Genomic DNA, 23,287 nt, shown 5'->3' with positions numbered 1-23,287 from the left:
GGATGGACCCCACCAGTGACATTTCTCTAACCTGGAGCCAGGTGATCTCTGCTCCCTGTCACCCACGTCAGCCCTGGCTGCCACTGACTCCAGCAACAGCAGAGGATGAGGAACGATGATGGGAAATTTGACACTGGGGGCTGGTGCCTTAAATGATGGGTATTTTGCAGGGTTCATTTAATGGCACAGCGCTTGGCCGAGGAGCGTGTTACGGACCAGCGGTGTGCTGTGCTCTGTACAGCATCTCTTCTATTGCCTTCTCCCACTGAAAAAGCCGCTTCACTTGCAAATAATCAAGAGACAGGAGAGGAGGGAAAAGGAAAAGATTAAATCAAGCATAAAATAAGCAATGGAAAAAAACAAACCACAAGTGAAATCCAATGTTCTCTAAAAATCTGGTTTATTCCTTAGAGTTCAGTGAAAGGAACATTCATTTTAAAACACAATCAATACATTAAAAAGTTTAAAGGACTAATAGCAATGAGACCAGAAAGAAAACAAAAAAAAACCAACCCCAAAATTCAGATAAGTCAGTCACCTGGGAGGAGCCGCTTCTGCTCCCAGGGCGCCTGCAGACCAGCTCTGCAGCCACCCGCAGCACGAGGCAGCGGGGACGCACGGGCTGACCTGGGACAAGGGCTAATTTTTTTTTTCTTTAGAACCAAGAGGGTTTTTTTTAATTTACCACTTCACCCAAGCGTAGCTTCTAGGATGATTCAATACCAGCAAGAAGAGCAGGCAGCCCCAGCTGGAGAGGAGGGAGCTGCAAAATTAAGAGGTGGAGGGAATGTGAAATGCAGCGCGGGTCCGAGCACCCCAGGAATGTTTGCTGAGCCACCTGCCCCTCCAGTCCCCATGCTGGGAACGAGGCCAAACCCATCTGAGAAAAAAATTTAAAAATTGCCATTAGGTGAAGAGCTATTTAATTAAAAGACATAAAAATCTATGCACAGCCAAATGGCTCAGCAGCAATTGCCATCTCTGCTGGCACTGGCGGGCGGAGAGAGAAGGTGAAAAAGTTGGCTTTTGGCTGTAATCTTTTAGCTTTTCAGCATTTAATTTTCTTCTTGCATGTCACTGTTTGACATTGTTCTTGTCTGCCCAATTAATCACCCTGCCCTTCTGCAGAGAAGTTATTTCAGCCCTTACACCCCGCGCAGGGTTGCAAACTCTGCAGGGACACAACTCCTACAGAGTCACACAAACAAAGCAGCATATTCATTCAACTCAATAAAAAACAAAAGCAAGAAGAGCCACATTAACTAGTGTTGGGTCTTAGCTTACCAGAAGCTCTCCTTGCATTTTTGATCCCAAAATTCAAGGCAGTATTATTCCAGGAAGATGCTTGACCGATGCTGGCAATGCAGGCGGCACAGGGCTGGAGCTCCCCCGGCTCCAGCCTGGCGTGGCAGGAGAGGAGGAGAAGGTGGAACACCCCGTTAATCCCGTATGGACCCCAGGATTATTTAAAGAGCAATCCTCACACACGGAGAAGGCGATGCTGCCTGTGCCAGGGCAAAAACTGAGCTCCCAACCTGGCCAGGGAGCACCAAGGGGAGAGGAAACCTGTCACCAGATTCAAGAGCATCACCATGCACCAACCAACAGCATCTCCTGTCTGGGGATTAAAGAAAAGCCCCAGTTTTGGATAAAATAATTTAAGCAACCAGAAGGAAAAGCCGCAACTGAAATTTGCGGGTTTCTGGTTTAAAGATGGTCAGCAATACCTTCAGGGGGGGGAAAAAAATAAATCACAAAGTCCACAAATTCAGATTAGAAACAATGCTTAAAAAAAGAAAGAACAGTTGACTAGTGTGACAAAGCAGGATTAACACAAAGACATCTCAGCAGTGTGTGAAAGCGAGAGTGTGTGTATTGGTAACGGACCGGCTGCTGGGTTTGGGAGCTGGCCCTGGACACGCAGCAGAACAGCACGTTACAGGAGGATATGAGGAGCGAGGTGGTTTCCTTGCATTGCACGGGCAGTGGCAGCAGCAGCAGCAAGAATTGCCTTTTCTCCATCGGAACGGTAAACCACACCACTTTGAAAGACAACGCACACGAGTAAAATAAGAGTCCATAAAATTTCCCCATGAATATAAAATGCAAAACTATACAAAAATAGATAAAATCGACCATTTTCTTATGTGTATAAAAACAAACAAACAAAAAAAAACCAACCCCAAAGTCCCCAAAATGCAATACAGAATTACTTGGTAGACTGACCCGAACGGCAGTGGTTTCCTCGCAAGTTAACAGCCGTAATTCATCACTTTCAAGGCAAGACCTTCCCTGGAAGGGACATACTCGGGCAAGTTCCTCAAGGGAAGGTTTTCCTTAATATCTTGGCAAGACAATCTGCTATTCCTGACTTCTATGACTTATTTCTGGTTTGGAAGCCCTTTTTTATAAAAAGCCTCAATTAGCACTCTCAAATTTGAGTTCCTTGGGTAAGGCAGTATTTGACTAACAGCTTGATCCAGATCAAGGCCAGAAGATCTGGTCCTATTTATCCCGGGACAGACAGGTACTTTAGGAAGAGCAGTACGTCAGGCAGTGAAATCCAATCTGCCTGTGGCAGCAACAATTGACGGGCTGAGTTAGCATACTGAAAAATCTTATTTCTTTGGGTTAATGGAGCAGAATACGCCAATAATCCAGCAAATTAGCTCCAAAAATGCTTTTAGAAAACTCATTTTAAATCAATAGATATTTGCTTCAATTAGTTCACATTGAGTTAAGAGGAGAAACCTTTGGTATAAAGTCAGATTATCAAGTCCTGGCTGTATTGCTTTCACTCATTTGAGTCTAGAACTAAGCCTTCCCCTACGTACCTACAACCGAAAGAATTATTCCTAGAGACATGCATCTGCAACTGAACATTCATTTTAGCACTGAGACACTTTCATACCTCACCAAGACTTTGGCCAAGGCTGCACCATGCCTAAACAAAACGCTACGCAAAACCCCCTTAACCCTCAAGATGCCTTTGGTGACACGCTAAAATAAAATAGTAATTAAAAAAACAGCAAGGGGCTGCTGCTCAGGCCAAGCAATTACTGTGCGTGCCTGTCCGCGTGACGCCACCAGCAGTATTTGCTCGTGGTTTTCATTCCGTGAGTGGCGGTGAGATGTGCAGTGCCGAAACCAGCCCTGTCCTTACTGCGAGCAAGAGGGGAGCCTGTTCCAATTAGACAATATTCATTAGCAGATGGTCACGTGCTGTGCTAACGAGAGACTGCACTCACAACCCTGAGGCGAGGGGACCTGCCACCGGCCGGCCGACCGCGTTCTCCTCTCCAGGTGAGGGATGCAGAGCGGGAGCGGCATCAAGACCCGGGTTTGTTCCACGAAAACCCCACAGAGAGACAGGAGAAAAGAAACGTGGCACAGCAGGTTCCTGCGGCAGCGCCCTGCAGCAGGACTGGTAGGAAAATACTGAAAACTTAAGGTTTAAGCCCATGGATACACAGATGGGTCTACTCCAGCCTCAGCAGGCTGGTCAGGAAAGATGACACATACGTGAGTCAAACCACAGGCAAGCAAAGCTTTGCCCTTCCCCGCTCCTTCACAGATATACAAGGACAGAGCAGTAAGGAATTTCACTGCAAAAAGAAATACCGGGACCTCATTTTGCTTGGGAGGCGGAAATAAAAAGACCCCAACCCATCTCCTTGTGCCTGTAAACACAGCGATGCCAGGGAGCTGCTGACATTTCCAACCAGAGCCATGTCCGTACGGGGCTGCGGGCAGAGAGAGCAGCAGGGGGTTACCGGCCGCGGGCAGGAGCCTGCGGGAAAAGTGAGTTGGGGTGGCTCTGCCCAGCCCTTCACCCTGCACTTTGCTCCGGAGAGGGGAGGGAACTCTGGTGACATTTCCAGTTCATGAATATTTTTTTTTTAATGCTACAAACTCTGTTGCAAAGAAAAGCAGAAAACAGGCAACTGGGGCTGGGAACAAAAATAATCATCGGTAACTGAATTAAAATCAGAATACAGAGCCTGGACAGAAGGAGGGAGAAGCTTTGTAGGCCATGGACAGGGAGGTTTGGTTTAGGGACAACCATGTCTGAGGTCACAGAGGACACGAGGACCAACAGCCTGGAGGAGATGTTTCCAAAAGCTTGCTCGTACAACCTCCTCAAAGTTTGCCCCCACAGCTCACAACCCTCCTCCACACTCCTTCAAAGAGGAAAAAGAAACACAAAACCTGCAGCAACCTCCAGCTTTTTTGTTCCCTCCAGTTAGGAGGAAGAAGTTGTGAAGCCCAATTTAGGCTGCGTTACATCCTGTATCCCATTGAACAGAATACTTTCCTCCTATGAATTTATGCAAAGAAAACAACTGTAAAATATTTCTTTAAAAAAAACAAACAACCCACTAAACTTCCTTTTGAAGAAAGCAACAGCATCTGCAACTTCACAGCTACAGGCACAACGCCAATTTAGCTTATTTCAAAGACCTTGTCCCTGTGGTCGTGGGCCGGGAGAGGCAAGGAGCGTGGGACAAAACACGGGAAAGGCTTTAACGGAGAATTACGCACTCTGAAGACAGACCATGACAAAGAAGGGACGGACACTTTGTTCTTAAAAGGGACACCATTGACAGCACATCTCTCCAAGCACAGTATCTTTGAGCAAATTAAAACTAGACCTGGAAAACATTACCAGCACACACACAAAAGCTCCTGCTTTCCTTTGGGGCAAGGGGAAATAAAAATAAAAATAAAAACATTACTGCAAAGCCCTCTTTCAGCTGACTCGCCTCCCATCCTCGCTCTGGAAATAACTGGTATCCTTCCTCTCAGCCTCCCCAAATCGAGACTGAGATGGAAGACATTCAAAGAGAGTCTGAACCAAAACATTTCACCAAGAAGAGGAAGAAGAAACCCAATTTCTCTCAAAAGTTTCCCCAAGACTTGCTCTATCAGCTCCAATCCTGCAGAAAACCCCCAAACCCGCCGTGCTAGCGATGGGTCCATTCCCAGCTCTTATTTTAGCAGCAACGTGAGTGCACGCTGGTGGCTGCTACTGCATTTGGCGTTCAGGAGCGTGGCGGCTCGCGCCGGAAAACAAGAAAGTGCCTCAGTGTTAACGTACGAATCCCGGAGGCGGCTCCGAACCCCACCAGAGCATCACAGCAGCAAGACCACGTACCACGGCTGTGGGAGAGGAGTGCATCTGATCAGCCCAGGTCTAAATTATAAAGTCACTCTCACAAATTGCTCGCTAACATTTTCCTCCCTCCCTGCCCTTCACAACCCTTTTCACACCCTCCCCGGCACAGCTATTCGGCTTCAGCAACATTCACGGCAGCGCTCCGGCAGCCGGCTGGCAGTGTGTGGCTGGGGGCAGCTCTGCCTTTCAGGGGCTCTCCGCAGTGCTCGGGGCTGCTTACGGCATCGGTGGCACTGCTGGGATGCTGAGGCATGCCCTGGGCGATGCCAACGGGTTTGCACTTGACACGTTTCTCTGGGGAGCAAGAGAAACTAAAGCCTGGGGGCAGCTCAGGCTCTGTCTCCCCCAGGGGTAACAGGCAGGCCAGCTTTTTGGTGGTGACTTCTCCACGGTACCTGTAGGAACCAGCCACCTCCTGGGACCACCTGGTGTCGGTCTGCAGAGGTAAATTGGAAGGCCTGAGCGGGAGCCTGTTCAGCTCTGGCTCTTGAGGCCACCTGTCCATTGTCTCTCCAGTGATGCTCTGGGAAAGAGGCAGGAAAGGGGACACGGTGCCTGACTGCTCCGACGGCTCCCAGTTACTCTCCACGGCAGCGGCTGGAGTGAAACCCCAGTGCTTCATCCCCCCGGCAGCTGCGTCAGTGTCATGTTGGAGGTGCTGCAAGCCTGGCCAGCTCAAGCCACCATCAGCAGCTGCCAGCTCACCCTCCTCCTTGCTCCTGCTCCTCCTCGCTCCACCCGAGTCCTTTTTGCCACCCTCCCGCTTTGACCAGAGCCGGCTCAGCTGGGGGCCGCTCTTGGCAACCTGTGAGTCAGCAAGCTCAAACTCCAGGCTCTCCGTGTCAAGCGACCGGCTCCTCCGGTCGACAGAGAGCGGTGCTGGCATGGAGGGGCTCAGCCCGTGGAGGCGCAGGTGGCGGGGCAGGCTGGCGACACCCCAGTTGCAGCTCTGGAAGGAGCCCAGGGTGTACCCTGGGGACATTCTCTCGTCACATTCAGCCAACGACTCTTTCTGTCCATAGCCATCATCAAAGGCCTCGGCAATGTCCTCACCAGCGTTCATCTCGGGGTGCTGTTCACACTCCCCTTCTCCTTCCTGCTCCACATCGACAACGTCGAAGGTGACCATGGTGGGGAGAGCAGGGAGGTTCTGGGTGAAGGAAGAGCCGGAGGCAGAGCTCCCCAGACTTTCAGAGAGGCTGGAGAAGAGGGTCCCACTGCTGGCAAACTCCACTAGCGCTTGTGAGAAGCTCACAGTGTGCTCAGGCTCGTGTTCGCTGCCCACCTGGGGCTTGTCAGAGGTGGTCTCTGCTCCAGGGCCATGCTCCTGCTCTGGGAGTCTGTAGCTGGGGAACGTCCCTGCTTTGGCTGGGGCCACGCCACCGTGGATGGAGCCCCCAAACAACCCACATTCGGGGTCCGAATCAAACCCCAGGTTGTTCTTCGTGAGCTGAATAAGGCAACTTCCTTGGGCTTTTTGGCTGTTGTAACAGTTTTCTGGACACAGAGTCCCTGGAAAATCCCTCCACTCTGGATTTTCAGCTCTAGCCACCAAAACCCCACCATTCACACCCTTGTTTGGGGCGTGCGAGGCCACCTGCTCACTACCAAGGCCACTCTGATTGTTGCCAACTGAGCTGGCTGCTCTAGTTTTACATTCAACGCATTGCTTCTCCCGGGGACACTTCTCCTTGCTGGTAATATCAAGTCGTTTCAAGACAGGCTCCCCCTGCAGCTCCCAGTACAGCAGCTCCTTCTGAATGGCTGCTAGTCGCTCTTCTTCCGTTTCCATCACCCCTCTTTTCTGATCCATCATCTGGACCAGGCTCTTCTCAGCAGGGAGGCAGAAGTCCAAGAAGTAGCTGAAGATCCCCGGGCGTGAGACTTTGCTCTCGAACAGAGATTCCTCCCCGTGAGAGGGACTCATTAGTGCGTCAAACTCATAAAGTGCATCACCGCTGTAACTATCTCTGGGAAGACGGTCCTTCTTCATCTCACTAAGCCCATCTCCAGCTTCATCCTCTGGCCCCGGGGTGGTGGAGTCGTAATAACCCTCGTCACTATTAGGGGCAGACTCTTGCTGATCACTCTGCGGCGTCAGAAGGTCAACACCATCCATCGCATCCCCCATGTAGGGGTGGGCTTCCGCCTCGTGCGAGGCATGTGTCTCCAAACTGCTGCTCGACACCTGAGCTCCGTAGCTCCTGTCCCCTGCCACGTTGCTGTTCCACATCTGGTGGAGGTACTCCTCCGACTCCTCAGGTATAGCCATCTCCTCCCCACCACCCTGGTAGGTGACCAGGCAGGAGCTCCGTTTAACGGCATCTCTGCTGCGCTCCACAGTGATGGTGCTCTCAGCAATGTCAGGCTCAGCAATGTCATCACCACACCCCGTCAGGGAATCAAAGCTCTTCAGGGATGTGACGTCTCCCAAGATGAGATTTAGCAGGTCCCCAGAGTGTAGGCAGGGAGGGTCGTTGTCCATGAAGTCTGGATGAAAAGCCAGCAGCAGATTGCTGTGGTCAAACTCTGCACAGGCAACAGTGTCAGCCTCTGATTTCATACCCAGAACATCCCTCTTCCCCGACATCACCACCATGTCGCCCTCAGAGCTGCCTTCATCAGCTGCGAGACAGCTAGGCTCGGCAGCCTCACCACAGTTGGCAGCTGTGCCCACCAAGCGGTCATCCTCCGAGCTGCCCAAGCAGCCCACGGCAAGAGGGACAGGTCCTAGTCCCCCTTCCTCCACAGCCCCTTGGCTCTCCACTCCCACATCAGGAGCTTTGCTGGCTTCCTCTGTGTCCCTGGTCCACTCAGAGAGCTCTGCTTTCTCGCACTCAGCAACCTTGCTCTTCCGGTGACGCCGGATGCTGTTAAAAAACCCTTTCAGGCCTTTTTTGGGTCTGGGAAAGGAGGACTTATCTCCGTTGGGCTTTTTCTCACATCCCTCAATACTCCCAGGTGGAGAGCTGTCCTGCTGGCCAAAATCAAACTTGGTGCTGGCGTCTATGGCCAAGTGAGCACTTTGGGAACTTGGCAAAGGGCAAGGATGCAAGTCCCTGCTGCCCTCCAAAGGGCTCTCCAGCTGCGCCCCACTGCCCTTGTCATACGCAGCACCACTGAGCCCGTCGTGGGTCTTACACTTACTGAGGCCCTTTTTAGAGGCTACCTTCCCCTGGCCTTTGTTTCTGCCTCCAAAGAAACTGGGCAACGTACAGATGCTCCTCTTCCCTCCAAACAGTTTGAAAGCCGTTTTCTTCAGCTTGCCAGGGGGTGGCTGAGGCTGCTGCAGCTCCCCAGCTGCGACGGAGGCATTGCCCTGCTCAGGCAGCCCGTCCCCGTTCTCCGCCTGCTGCTGGTTGCTTCCCTCCCGCTGCCCGCAGACCACCGACTGTGATCTGGTCCAGGCAGGCTCCTCCGTGCAGCCCGTTTCCATGGCCACTGGTCACTTCAGGTGCATCCAGCTGGAAACAATGATTTTGGTAGCAAAGTTCTCTTCTGGGCGCAGAGATTGAAGCATCGCAGCTGATCTAAAGCAAAGAGACAGGGGAGAGAAGTGAGGAGACAGCAGCAGACGGTGCAAAGCCAGAGGCAGAGGTGTCACGAGATGAAGAGCTTCGTCACCAGCTGGAACTGGAGCTGCAAGAGTCTCCAACAGCTGCTCAGCTCCCTCCACTCAAAGCTGGGCACAAAAACATCACAATGTTGAAATTTGAAAGTTTGCAAGTACAGGAAAACCAGGTGTCTCCATTCAGCTGCCATCTCTGTTCTCCTGCCCAAACCCTGAGCCACCCTTCACTCCATCTCCTTCAGCTGCCCAGCCTTTTTTGCCACTGGGCCAGTCAGGTTCGGTCACCAGCCGTTTTTGAGCAGGGAGACACAGGCTGCTCCAGCGAGCAGGGACCGACACCTGCCAAACCCCACTTCCAGCTCTCCCAGACCTCAGGCCAAGATACAGGGAGCATTGTCACACAGAGCTGGACCAGGACGTGGCCCATACCCTGAGCATGTGTCCAGGAAGAAAGCTGTTTACTAGATTATTTATTTTTTTTAGAAGATTTCAATTGTTTTTGGAAATTACCTGTCCAGCGAGAAAGAATTGCATTAAAAATACCCACTATGAACCACCTTGAGCAGATTATCTCAAAAGCAGAAAGGTAGGTTTTAAATTTGATCTGGATTGATGTCAGCAACAGCAGAACTAAAATAATAATGTTTCTTTCACAGAGATGAGGTTGAGGAAAGCAAATGCAATAAAAATCATAATGCACTGCCAAGCCATAATGCCCAGGGCTTAGCTCTTGCTACGGCGAGGCTTTCCATAGCATTTAGCCAGGGATCCTAAATAAAAATACACCCAAACGATGGCCTCTGGCTCCTGCAGGCCGACAGCAAACCTAACATTTAAGATTTTATTTCTTTTTCTCCCCTCAAACCTGGCGAACATGGCAGCGCTGCTTTGCCTTTATAATTAACGGTAACCCCCAGCGTCCACCCGCCCCACTCAGGTCAGCAGCTGGCTGGCAGCCCCCGCCCTCGGCCACCAACATCCCCCTCAGAACACCCAGCCCCCCCCTCCCCGGGCACCCTGCCCCCCCCCCCCCGCCGGACTCCTCCCGGCCTGGCCGAGGCCCGCAGCCCCCCGCGGTGCTGGCTAGGTGACACGCGTGTCCCTGCGCGCAGGGCGCCCTGGAGGGGGAGGGGGCCGAACCGAGACAGAAGCGAGATTTAAAAAATTCAATTTGAAAATTATTTGGCCACGGCTCCGCTGGCACCAGCGGCCGCCGCCACGGCCAGGCAGTACCTATCTATGGGCGTGCGAAACGTAAAGGCACCGGGTGCGAACACCCTCAAAACGGATTTCGAAAAATAGGAGGGGGGGGTTAAAAACAAAAAGCCAGCACAGAGCGAGGAAAGCTGGCGGGTCCCCTCGCCCAGCGGGGCTGGGCCTGCCGGGGCAGCGGGGACGGGCGAGGGGCGAGAAGGGCTGCGGCCCGGCCCGGCCCCTGCGTCCACCCCCGGCCCGGCCTGGCGGCAGCGCGGCGCGAGCCCCCGGCCCTGCCCCGGCTCCCCGGCCCCGCCCGGCCCCGGCGCTGCCGCTCAGCTCGCCGGGCCCGCGGGAGGCGGGAAGGCGCGGCCGCCCCGGGCGGCGGGGAGGGGAGGGGAAGCCGGGCCGGCAGGGAGGCCCCGGCCCGCAGGAGGAGCCGCGGGGAAGCGCCCGGCGGGCACAGGGGTGGCCCGCGCCCACCCGCGGGGAAGCGGCGGCCCGGCTCGGCCCGGCCCCCCCCTGCACTTACCGGGCGCCCGGGGGCGGAGCGGGGCGGCGGGGCCAGCCCGGGCCGCCGGCGAGTGGCCCCGGGTCAGCGGGTCCGGCCGGCGCGGCCGCGAGGGGCGGGGCCTGCGTGACGCAGGGGGCGGGGCCGCGGGGCTGGAGGGGGTGGGGCCGCGGGGCGTGGCCGCCGGCGCGGGGCCACGGGTGACAGCGGGACACGCGGGTGGCAGCGCGTGCGGTGTGGGGGGGGCGGGGCCGTGGCGCGGGGCCGCCTCGCCGCGGGTGGCCGTGACGGTGGGTGACGCGGGGGGCGGGGGGCGCTGCCGTGACGCGGGCGCCCCCGCGTGACAGCGCGTGTGTGCCGGGCGGGGAGCCGGGACAGGGCCCCGCGCGCGCCGCGGGGGTGGCACCATCGCGGTGTGTTACCCTCACACGCACCCACCCACCGCCGCATCCCCCGCTCCTGCCACCCTGGCACTCCCAGTACTTTCCCCCCCCCCGCCGCTGACACCCCACCACCCCCCAGGCTCACCCCCACCCACTGCTGCACCCCCAGCTCACACCCCCCCCAGCTCACACCCCCCCCCAGCTCACACCCCCCCAGCTCACACCCCCCCCCAGCTCACACCCCCCCAGCTCACACACACCCCCCAGCTCACACCCCCCCCAGCTCACACACCCCCCAGCTCACACACCCCCCAGCTCACACACCACCCCAGCTCACACCCCCCCCCAGCTCACACCCCCCCAGCTCACACACACCCCCCAGCTCACACCCCCCAGCTCACACACCCCCCAGCTCACACCCCCCCAGCTCACACCCCCCCCAGCTCACACCCCCCCATGCATGGCTGACACCCACCCACCACCACCACCCCCCTCACACCCACCCTAGCACAGCCCCAGCCCCCACCCACCCACTGCACTCCCAGTTCCCCCCCCCCCCCAGCTGACACCCACCCATCCCCAGCTCACCCCCACGCACTCACCCCCGGCTCACCCCCACCCACTGCTACGCCCACAGCTCACACCCACCCACCCACTCACGGCTGACACCCACCCACCACCGCACCCCCAGTTCCTGCCACCCACTGCACACCCAGTGTCCCCCCCAGCTCACCCCCACCCACTGCCGCACCCCCAGCTCACACCCACCCACCCACCCCCAGCTTGCACCCACCCACCCCCAGCTTGCACCCACCCACTGATCCCCACCCTCCGGCTGACACCCACCCACGCACCCCCAGCTCCCACCCCCGACCCTGGAGGCCCCCCATCCCCATGCACCAGGCCGGGGGCTGCGGGTGCAGCAGGGACCCCAGCAGCAGCCCCCACCCCCTGGGAGCAGGGCGTGTGCGGCCCCCTGGAATGGAGCTTCCCCCATGCTGGAACCTTCCAGCTCCTGCTGGGGTCACCCACGCTCCCGCTGGTCCCTCAGGCCACTACCAGCCCCCCGGAGCAGTGGCCACTGCAGGGGCAGGGGGAGGGAAGACCCCCCAGCTCCCCACGGTCCATGCCCGGCACTTTGCCTGGCCCGTTCGATGCCCTAACGCCCCCCCGGGAGATGCCCCACCGCCTAATTAATAGACACTGATGAACAGGTTCCATAACGAGCCCGTAAATAACACGATGCACGCCTGTGCGTCGTGGGGTGCGACCTTGGAGCCCCCCTGCCCCCACGTGGCTTGCGGTGCCGCTGGGGCTGGGGGGCTGCATCCTGCCGCATCCCCACAGCAGTGCGGAGCCTGCAGCTCACACCGTGGCAGCTGCCAGCGCTGGGGGGGGGCGACCCCCAGCATCCGAGCCTCTGGGGTGGGTTGTCCCTGTCACCGTCCCCATCCCTGTCCCTGTCCCCGGGGTGCCCAGCACCAGGCCCAGCCCCCAACCCCACCGCCACCCCCCGGCCATGGCACTTCCCTGCAGCCCCTCAGCGGGCCAGTGCTGCCGGACCCCGAGGGCGTTTCACCAAACAGGCCACCAGAGTTTAATAAGAATATAGCAATGACACTTTTAATTAAAAAAATCCACCACAACCAAACAAAACCCAGGCAGAAAAGACCCTCGGCCATCACACAAAGCACTTTTGGGGCGAGGGGGCAGAGCTGGGGCAGGGGGTCGGGGACCCCCGGTGCTGCCCCGGGAACGCTGGCTTCGCGCCCTGGATGGTGACGCTGTGGTGGTGGCACACGGCCAGGTCCAGGCTCCTGCCACCAGCGCTGGGCTACCGGCCTGAGGGGGTCTGGTGGGAGCCCTCAGGGGAAGGGGGCTCAGCGCAGCCCAGGCCGCACTGGGGGGGCAGCAGCTGGCACGAGGCCTGGTGGCCCCCCCTGCTCCTTCCCACCCCACCCCCCAGGCGGGCAGGGGGTAAAGCAGCCTCTGCTCCTCACCCTCTGCACCTTTTCCCAGCCCCTTCCCCAACAGCATCAACCCGCAGTGAAAATCCCTCGGCAAAGGGGGGTTCCAGCCAAAACCACCCAAAGCAGACCCTGCCCCACCACCGGGCCACCAGGCAGGAGCTGAGGGGTCTCTCCTGTTTCCCCCTCCCCACACTTCCACACTGGCACTGCTGTTTTGGAGACACCGAGCGAGCGAGGAATACTTTCCGACCGCAAACTCATGGCAGTTCCACAACGCACGGGCGTCAGAGCAGCTTTGTGGGTGCTTGGCCCCGTGGGGGCAGGTGTCCCTCGGGGGCAGGCGTCCCTCGGGGGGCAGGTCCCTTGGGGGGCAGGTCCCTTGGGGGCCACGTGTCACGGCTGGTAGCGGAGGTAGTTGGCCAGCACCGTGGGGATGTCCAGCTCGCTGAGCGCATGCAGGCGGCCAGCCCGCTGCAGGAGGCGTCTCGTTACCAGCCTGGACTGAGACATCAAGGACTTGGGATGAGCTGCGTCAGGAGAAGGAGGAAAAACGCGGTGGTTACCCTCAAGGCAGGCAGCGCCGCTCCCCCTCCAGCCCGGGACATGGACAGACCAAAGCCAATGCCGTGCTGGGGCTGTTTCTGCTGCGTGCTCAGCCACGAGCTTTGCAGCATGCGTATCACAGGAGTTGGGTGTATGGAGGTGAAATCTTCCACCACCATGGAGAAAGAAGCTTTTCGGACATAGGGAGTACAGAAGAGCCGCAGCTGCGCAGCAGGAAGGAGAGGAATGGCAATGAGCAGCTTTTAACCCAACAGATCAAGTGAACAAACTTTTTTCTGTTCTATTAAGTAGAAAAAACAGGCTGCCGGAACCCCTGTGTGCTCCAAACCAGCACCGGCCGCAGTGAGAACCTGCATCAAAAGCAGCTTCTCTAGCAAACGTCTAGAAATACTCATGAAAAGTAGATGCCGCGCTGAGTGAGAGAGGGCTGATACCCACATCAGCGTATGTGGTGGCTGCACCGAGTCACAGCCCAAACCCCGAACAAGATCACCTGCCTCCAGCTGCAGCCGGCAGAGGAAACTGGGGGGTATTTGGTGGGTGTACCCTGAAAACGAGCCCTCCCATGACACCCTCCCCAAGATCCCAGCAAATTGTTTTAGGAGTTTCCTGCGGTGCCCACCAGATTTAACCACCAGTGGGGGACCTGTTCTCCACAAGCCTGCGATGTCCTCTGCTCTGTGTGGTGTCGGAGGTGGGTTTTCTGGCCTGGATGCAGCAATCACAGGAGGAGGGAAGACCCCCCAGCTCCCCACGGTCCATGCCCGGCGCTTTGCCTGGCCCATTCGAAGCCCTAATGCCCCTCTGGGGAGATGCCCCACCGCCTAATTAATAGACATTGATGAATAGATTCCATAAGGAGCCCATAAATAATGTGACATAAATAACGTAAGGGTGCAGAGTGAAGCAGTGCAGGGATGCAGCTCTAAGGGTGCAGAGTGAAGCAGTGCACTCAACTCCATAGTTTAAGGCTGGAGAGACCCACGCAGTCAGGTGATGCTGCAAAGGGAGCTGAGGCTCGCAGGAAAGCCAGAGTAAGGCTGTTGGGAAGCAGAGGGAAAGGGAAGAGGGATCTGAAACAGCTCACACCCAAACGAGCATAATCAGGATCGTTCCAGACCCAGGGCCACGCGCACAGATTACCTCTTGCCTGCAGCAGCAGCTCCAGCCCCTTGCTGCGGGGTGCCGTCTCCTCTGCCCTGACGTTGGGCAAGTAGACGTTGGCTCCAAAGTCAATGAGCAGCTCGATGAACTCACTCCTGCAGCCGTGCCTCAGGCAGGTTTCCAGCAGAGTCTTGGGCTCCTTGATCTGGGCAATCACGCTCTCCTCAGTGCAGTTATAGTTGGGATCGGCACCGTAAAGCAACAGCATCTTAAAGCATTCAAGATGCCTGTACACGGCAGCAAGGTAGAGGGGACCGGAGCAAGTCACCGAGTTGGCAGCCCACACGGGCACCCTCGCGTGAACGTTGGCTTCTGCGCCATGGTCCAGGAGCTGCTGCAGGATGTCCACATTGCCGTCCCTCGCGGCAATGAGCAGCGGCGAGCAGTTGTTGTAGATGCTGCCGATGGGGCTGGCCCCTGCATCCAGGAGGACCTTCACGCATTCCCGGTGGCCGTTGCTGACCGCCATGAAGAGCGGGGTTTGAGCCTTGACGTCCAGGCTGTCCACCTCCGCCCCATGGGCCAAGAGGACCTTAACGCTCCTGACGCGGCCCCAGGTGGCAGCCAGGCGCAGCGGGGTGCTGGGCACCCCCCAGCCGCTCCGGCGGTTGATGACCCTCTTGTACCTGTCCTGGGACAAGAGCTTGTCTAGGGTTTGGTAATTGTCCTCGGACACTGCTCGGTTCAGCTCCTCGCTTTCTCCATTGTCATCTTCATCTTCTCTGGGCTGGAGCATGGAGAACATTTTAGTGATATCCATTAAGCTCATGTTTTCTGGCCTGTCTCCCATGTACCACTGTCATCATAAAAGGTAAAATGATCTACGGGACAACAAAAACAGCACCACCTTGGGTTAGAACCAGCCCCCCAGCACCGACACCATCTTTTTATATATTTTTTTATATATATATACACAACTTAAGGAAGATTCTCAAAAAGAAAAAAAAGAAAAAAGACAAATAACATTGGATTATGCTGCTGCTGACAGGCCTCACCCAGCCACCCACAGGGAACCCACCTGTGAAGGGCTCAGCCGGGGCAGAGGCCATTGCTGTGGCAGGTACGTGGGCCACCTCCATTTAAACACTGCGATCTAGAACACGTCGAGGTAACTGAATCTGGTGTTGGAGTTCGAATGCTGCACGAGGACCTCACAGGCTTTTACTCTCTGGTTTTAAATTATTTGATGCTGTACTGCCAGCCCCTGAGGCGGTGAGGGGGATGGGAGCGCTCATGGGGCACCTCGAGCTCAGGAAGGCTCCTGTAAGGATCCCGCCGGTGGGTGAAGCCATCTGTTTTGCCAAAACCCTCAGAAATCACCTCATCCAGCTGGCATCCGTGGGAGCAGCGGAGTGAAGAGCACATTGGAAAACAGCAGGAATCAGCTCTGCTTCCCGTCGGCCGAGGCCTTGCTGGAAGCCTCGCTGGCACCTGCACTTCCCCGTAGTTTGGGACCCACGGAAAACTCAGAGTTTTGATTTAGAAGCCAGCAGCGCTGCAAAGTGTTTACACCCTGCCACTCTTTAAAGGGATTGGATTTCAAAATAGGAGACAAAGTGAGCATGAAGATGGACAGTTTGATTAAGGACTTTCAGCATTGCCCTTCCTGAAACGCCGCTGGCCCTGGCGTTCAGCAACCCCTCTCCCTGCCCATGCGAGCCCAGGAAGCACGGCAGCCAAGGCTGGAGCTTCTATAGTGGGGGGTACAGGGTGGTGGGAGGAAGGCGAGGGGATGCCGAGAGGATCAAAGCGGAGCCAGGACTGAGCCACAACATGTTTCCCAGGTGCTGGGTGCAGGATCTGGCCTCACTGCACCGTGCAGCAGCAAGGAAGAGGAATGCGATGCCCCGGCCGGCACCTGAGCAGCTGGGAAACGCCCGCCAGGAAGAGCAGAGGAATTTCTCGTCGTATCGCTGCCCTGTACATCTCGGATTTCCTCGGGGAGAGGTGGCAGTGGCAGAGCTGGGTCTCCCAGGTGGCTCATCTGATTGAGGATGATCCCAAGGACCGAGGGAGCCTTGGAAGAGGCAAGGAGCTGCACTGAGTAATTAGCCTCCTTCTGCAAATGAGCCTGACAGTAACGAGGCAGTCACGGGAGGCTCGTCCCACATCTGCTGGCCGTGGCAAGGTGTGCGAGCCAGAGGAATCCCCCAGGCAAGGCCACCTTCGCGTCTTGGTTAAATAGAGCAAGTCTGATGGCAGCAGCAGCGGCACAGCTCTGCTGCCTTCCACCTCTTCCACCAACCCAGGCAACTTGTACAGAAACGAGTGAAATTATAACGCTACTGCTAGTCATTAGACACGCTGATAATGGGTTCCAGAGCTTGGAAACCCACCACCACATGGCTAATGGGGTGGGGAGGGTTATTGCCGATTCAATTAAAAAAGAAGGGTCACTTGTTTTCCGAAGGGAAACAGTCTAGAAAAGTAAAACACTAGCTGGAACATTTCCTGAAGACACAAGGAAGCGTCTCCACAGGGGTGTTGCTGGGACAGTGTAAGCACTCACATGGAGAACTCACAGAGGTTCCTCAACCAGAAGAACCCAAACCAGAGCTGTCACCTCCTGAGCTGGCGGAAGCTGTCCACACATCCGCAGACCCCCAGAAAAAAAGGTTTTGGCTGGAGCTAAAGGTGACAGAGCATTCGCTCAGGCTTTTACAGCTGGTTACCGAGTTACCTTCAATTGCCCGATGCTGCCTTACCTTTGGGAGTCAGGTGATGCTCACAGCCAGGGCGGGCGAGGCAGCGGTGGTCCCATGGCAAGTTGTCCCTCGGTTTAAAAAAAGAAAAAAGAGAGAGAGAGAGAAGGAGAGAGGTTCTTGCTGTGTCGGGGATGGATGTCCGATCTGTGTGACCAGAACGACACAGGCTGTGAAGCTCACAGCTGAAATGCCACCGAGAGGAGATGGGCCAGGGCGCTGGGGCTAATTTTAGCCCCTCAGGGGTTTTATCTTACCACTTCCATTCTTGGAAAGTTCCCTCTGGGTAAATATAGAGAGGGCAGCGAGGTGGGGGGAGGCTGGGACAGGTGCTGGAGGCTGCTCGACCCATCCAAGCAGACACAAAGCATTTGCTTCACCGTTTCCTTGCAGAAATCGCACTACACCGGGCAGTTCGGAGCCCCCTGCCAGGGCAGAGCGCATTCCCCGCCACAGCACCAGCCTCTGCCTTATCCTGGTTGCTGCCAATCACCCCAATGGGATCCCTCTTAACCCCTCTCCCAACCGCCTTTTCCAATTTCAGAGCAACACGAGTGACCATTTGTAACATCCAGGATCGTTTATGAACACAGGAAGGGCAAAGGGCGCCGAGGAGGGTCCAGGTTTCTCGCCTGAGCTGCTCCGTAGGCTTCCCTCCCTGCTCACCTGCTACAACTGACGGCTGCTTCGGCTTCAAAACATGAAGCAGCACGTAGCAAGGCAGGAAAACTTTACAGGGGCAAAGAAAACAAGCGGAGAGCAGCGTTTGGGCTGTCTTATCACAAGCTGTCAGCTGCTAAGTGCAAGCGTATTTTATCCAGTTCCCTTTAAACCTTTTCCAAACCTTTCAGCGGTGGAGCAGGAGCGGTCTGACAGTTTGACACTGACAGGCATTATCAGTGGTACTAGATAATGAGAGGGGAACCAAATTATCCGGCAGAAAAATCTCCACTGCTACAAGAAGTAAGATCAGGGGGCTCTGCAAAACACTGATCTGTCCCCACCATCACCACCACACTCACAGCTTGTAGTCACGCTGTGGAAAGCATGGTGAGCAGGAAAATGCTTGATATTGATAAGCATATTGATATGACTTTTGGCTTCCTTTTGGCTCATAGTTTCACTCTCTCGAATTTCACTCAAAAATAGATTGTTACTTCACAAGGGTCGGTTTCCCAAAGTCAACACTATGAATAGAATTATTGAGTAGGAGAAATGGAAGAAACATGGGAGCAAAAGCCTGAGTTCAGGGTTTAAGCATCAAGAAGCTGCAACCGCAGCAGGGACGCTTCAGTCAGAAGAGCCAAGCCTCCTGGAAACCCCTTCAACAAAATGTAGAAATAATAGTAGCAATTAAAAAGACAGCGTGTTATAAAGGGAAAAAAGGGGATACAGACAACAAAATGAATACATGTTAGAAAATACGAAATGTAGGAAACTGTGAGGGAACTTAGAGATGAAAGGAAAATCCTTGAATGGAAAATGTGATGATAAACTGCATATTCTTTTGTTGTTGCAGCTGCTGTTTAGTTGTTAACCAAGAAATCTTAGAAACAAGACCGGGTAAGGAACAGAGATTATATCGAATACTAATGAAGCAACAGCTACAAAGTCCTCACTGTAAATCTGCCCTGAGCTGGAGGAACGCAAACTGACGCTGTGCTCCCATAACAGCCAAAGACAACCGTTGCATGGCATCCATCCTGCACGAACATCGAAATCAGCATTTTCAGATAAACCCTGACTGGGAGCCCAGGGAGAGGTGGCTGATAAATCTGACCCGTCTCGGATAAGCTTCCCAATGCTTCCAGCACCGGGGAAGGCTGAGGGGTCAGGAGGAGCCTTCACCTGCTGCCTGAGGCTGCCCTGAGCTGTGGGCTGCCCGGCACATGCTTCAGGCAAAGCAGCTCCTTTATCAGCTCTCTATTAATTGGGGAAGAATTAAAGGGCAGAAGCATATTTAATGCCAGTCAAGGTTTTCTGGGAAGGCAAATCCTGTCCAACAAAGTTGTTTCCATTAAAAAGATTATAGCTATTAACACAGCTGAGAAGAGGTAATGAGCTTTCTGATTTAACGCTGCTAAGCATTCTGATTTAAAACTTTAGTGCTAAACAGTACCAAATAAATCATGTTGCAGGGATTAAGGATTTACTAACAGCCTTCAAGGTTGGAAACGCAGTTACGGCGCGGCGCTGCTCCTGACTCCTGCCTTGGAACTGTGGGTCACTGCCAAAGCGCGGCAAAGCCTTCCAGCTCGGCAGCTTCCTCATGCCCATCGGGACACCTGCTTGCAGCTTGCCGGCTCCTACACCTGCCCGTTCTGCTGGCCACCCACCGGCCACCCAGCCTGGGGACAGCTCCAGCAGCAGCATCGTTCAGGCATAAACCACGAGAGGATACTGACCCCGCAGACCCTGCGCGCACTGTGCACCCGCACAGCAACAGCTCCCAGGGCCCCTTCTTAGCCACTTCGCAATTCCATGGGCGCCTGAACACACAAAATACATAGATATGAAGGAGGAATCCAGCAACTGTTTCTTCTCCATGAGCTGTAATTCCTCGAGGAATTTCGGCAGCATCAGAGCCTCAGAAGCTGGGCAGCATTGCAAGGCGGCTCCTGCTGCCGCTGCCTTCCAGGAGCCCCTGTCCTTTTAGGTCCAAGGATGCGCTGGAGCCAGCAGCTGCGAACCAATGTGAGAAGATGATCATTAAGGACCTGAGATACGACCCCAGACTCAGCACGTGCCCCTGCTCTTCATCACATGAGTTATCTGCGTGCCACTGATCATTCACGTAAATTTGCCTGTTTGCCCTGGTGTGCTTTTCTAAACGTGCTCCAGAGCTGGCAACACTTAGATTATTTTTGGAAGAACTAGGGGGTCTTCTCTGCTTTTATTCTACAATGCTAAAACACGCTGGCTCTCGTTCCAAAGCATTGGGCGTGGGGAATAAGGCTCTAACAGTCAGCTCTGAGCCATGCCACCCACAAAAGCATCTTTGCCCTGAGATCATAAACCATCTATTCGATACGTAAAGGGTTTTTTTATTATTATTCAAAATATCAGGCAATAAGAGCAGACATGGGAGAACTCTCTGCTCTTAAAGGATTCTCCAGCAGCAGTAGGACTGCAACCACCACCTTTTGGAACCAGAATTTCTGATCGTGTGAGTTGCCAGTTACCCCAAACACCTTCTCATGCCACAGACGCTGGATCACTGCAGAACAAAAATCGTTGCTTTCAAAGCATTACTGGTCACTTGAAAAATAAACCAACCAAAAAAAACAGGCAAAGGGAAGTACCGAGTTCTGAACGGCTGTATGAAGGGGCGTAGGAATAGGATAAAACACAAGAATTGGGCCAGGTTCCCTTGAAACAGCAAGCGGTCTCCTCGTATCTCTGTCCTTTCCCTGGTGTCCCCTTTGCCAGGTGGGATTTGTCAAAGTCTCTGTGACGTTGAAGTCCCTTTAAGCGCCTCACCAGGCAGGGGCCACCCTTCACCGCTGTACAAAACCTGGAGCACCTGCAGAACACTCAAATTCCAGGGTCCCGGCCACCCCAGCCCTCGGCCGCAGCTCTGCGTGGTCCGGCGCTCAGCCTGCAGAGCATCGGCCAGGAGCAGCGCCCGCAGCTTCTGCAGGTCCCTGCACCGGGGGATGCAAGAGGGCTTGTGCGTATGTGTTTTATTGATTCTCACTCACGCAGGACTTCCTTGCTTCTCTCCCGCAGGTGAGCAGGCTCCAAGACCTGTTCTTTGTTAAGACAGAGAGGGAAAAACACAGATTCAGTAAGCAGCATTCACTTGTCCCAGAAGTCCTGCAATGGAGCTGTGGGAAACTGCTCCGGGCGGACCTGCGGAGGGGTTATTGCTCGAGGCTGCTGGGGTTTGCGTTGCTCCCCATCCCCTCTGCTCCCCGCAAGGAAAACACGGATCACAGGAGAGCACTTGAATCTACAAGCTGATCGCACACAGGAGAAATTACTATTAACACACCTTCTGCTTACCGTTACAGAAACGTTATTCAGGACAAAACGTCACCTTAATTTTTAAACTTTATTTTATCGAACGTTGGAGGATTGGCAGCAGCCCCACACACCCACTGGTGGGTGCAGCCCCATGCCAAGGACCGACTGCACGTTCCCGCTCAGCAGCACGTGGCTACGGTAAAGGTTCAGCCCCATTCCCACACCACACCAGCTGCCACAAGTCCTTGCCCGTGTAAACAAATCAAAAAAATGCTCTTTCTGCTGCTGCTCTGGGTTGGCTTTTTTTTTTTTTTTTCCTTTTAAAAAGTCATCAATCCAAAAAATCTGCAGTCTACTTTCGGTACCAGAGGAGTTATATCCATTTTACATATACGGATGAAGCCTTAACACCAATATATCTCTAGCAAATCATCACTCCCATCGTTAACTGCTGGGTAACTAAACCAAATTAAACTTGAGTACAAAGTTACACTGCGCCAAAAAAAAAAAAAAAAAAAAAAAGAAGACAGACAATCTAGTATTTTTGCTCTGCTGCACAGAATGCACTGATGCAGAATGAAAATGAATCACCATTTCAAGGTATCCTTGGCCCAGATGAACCCCAAAGCTCAACAAGCAAGCAGAGGAACTTAACTGCTTTTTCCACCTGGGCTTACAACAGCAGACTTGACCTTAAAACAGTGATTTTTCAGTACATCCCATTAACTTTACTGATCAGTATTTTTACTTGGCATAAGGGATTTCCTGAGAGCTGTTAAAAACCTAACTCTTCAGCAAAGCTCCTATGAGACTCTAATTGGACCCTGCCCACTCAAAGCTAAAGTTAGCGGCAAGAGGGAAGTTTTAAATCTTCCTCAGCAAAGGTGCTGTCAAACAGACAACAAGTTTTCCCCAAACACAGATTACAGCTTTATTAATTCTAGTCAGCATTAACACTAATAATCTAATTAAACACAAGGCAAGTTCTAATTTAGGTAAATGAAGGATTTCACTTGCAACATGAAGAACATTTAAAAATAGCAAGAAGGAAAATAAAGACTTGGAAACATCTCAGATGTGGTTTTTTTTTTTTCTGTAACACATAGAGAAGAAATGCCTATTTGTAAGATGCACAGTGCAGTGGAAAATACCCATCAGTGCTGGGGAACGGGCACTGCGGCCTCAGGTCAGTCCCTGCCAACTGACCTCGGCGTGTTCTTCTGCGAGTCACAGCCCTGCCGCTCGGTGCCCCCATCTCCCACAAAGCATTAAAAACCTCCAAACACTTATTTTAAAACTGATCACTAAAATCTGCTACATTACTTTGCCAGGCAGAGATTTAGACCTTCTACAAGAATTTACCATTCCAAATGGTGCCCTGAAGCATTTTGTAAAGCCTTGATAAACGTCAAATTAACTCGTATCACCTCATTTCTGCTTTGCAGATTTGTATGTAGTTGTTGTAGGGTTTGACTGATACTGCACAGCTAAGTTAATAAAGCACCGATTCCAATCTTGGTTATGAACAGGAGGCAAGTGGTGCACCTGGGATCTCCCTCTTCCTTGAGCATTCTCCCACCTCACTCCAGTTTGCCTGCACTTGACTCACCACTGAAGTTATGATTAAAAAGAAACGGATAAAGGAGTATTTTCAAATGATACCAGCAGCAGACTGATGGCAGATTCTTCACTCAAAGCCACCAGAAAAAAAACCTCTCTGCAGCTGGTACCATGCAACACCCACAAAGCCCGGGCTCAATTCCCTACAGCCAGGAGAAAGGTCTCGCTGCCTCCTGGAAAGCTCCTGCAGTCAGCCTGGAGCCACCTTAGACTGATCCAGCGAGGGACAGCCAGCCTGCCAGGAGGAAGAAAACAACGAAAAGGTATTTGGTTTTAATATATAAAGAAAAATATAATTAAGAAGAAATCAGAGTAACAAAGTGTACAGAAGATACTATGATTTAATACAGCTTCATTTGCATTACTACATTTGGGTGTTTTTTTAAAAGACACTAAGCAGTGCCACACTCCGCAGTACCTCCAAGAGCTGTGAGGTCACTCAGCTCCCATTCTGTACAAGGTGAAG

The 23,287-nt window shown here is 54.1% G+C and overlaps 2 protein-coding genes across 2 annotated transcripts; both read right to left on the bottom strand.

Annotated features, from left to right (window-relative positions):
* Positions 1-383: 383 nt before the first annotated feature.
* AMER1 (APC membrane recruitment protein 1) lies at positions 384-10,572 on the bottom strand. Its single transcript, XM_055818187.1, has 2 exons — positions 10,474-10,572; positions 384-8,706 (listed from the first exon to the last, which is right to left on the bottom strand). Exon 2 carries the CDS (start codon positions 8,610-8,612, stop codon positions 5,286-5,288), a length of 3,327 nt encoding a protein of 1,108 aa, XP_055674162.1. The 5' UTR covers positions 8,613-8,706; positions 10,474-10,572; the 3' UTR covers positions 384-5,285.
* Positions 10,573-13,198: 2,626 nt separating this feature from the next.
* Positions 13,199-15,348, bottom strand: ASB12 (ankyrin repeat and SOCS box containing 12). Its single transcript, XM_005235685.3, has 2 exons — positions 14,513-15,348; positions 13,199-13,332 (listed from the first exon to the last, which is right to left on the bottom strand). The coding sequence occupies exons 1-2, from the start codon at positions 15,321-15,323 to the stop codon at positions 13,199-13,201; spliced, it is 945 nt and encodes a 314-aa protein (XP_005235742.3). The 5' UTR covers positions 15,324-15,348.
* Between the last annotated feature and the right edge of the window lie 7,939 nt (positions 15,349-23,287).

This window comes from Falco peregrinus, chromosome 13 (genome assembly GCF_023634155.1).
Source record: "Falco peregrinus isolate bFalPer1 chromosome 13, bFalPer1.pri, whole genome shotgun sequence".
Lineage (NCBI taxonomy): Eukaryota > Metazoa > Chordata > Aves > Falconiformes > Falconidae > Falco > Falco peregrinus.
This window is presented reverse-complemented; position numbering and strand designations above follow the sequence as displayed.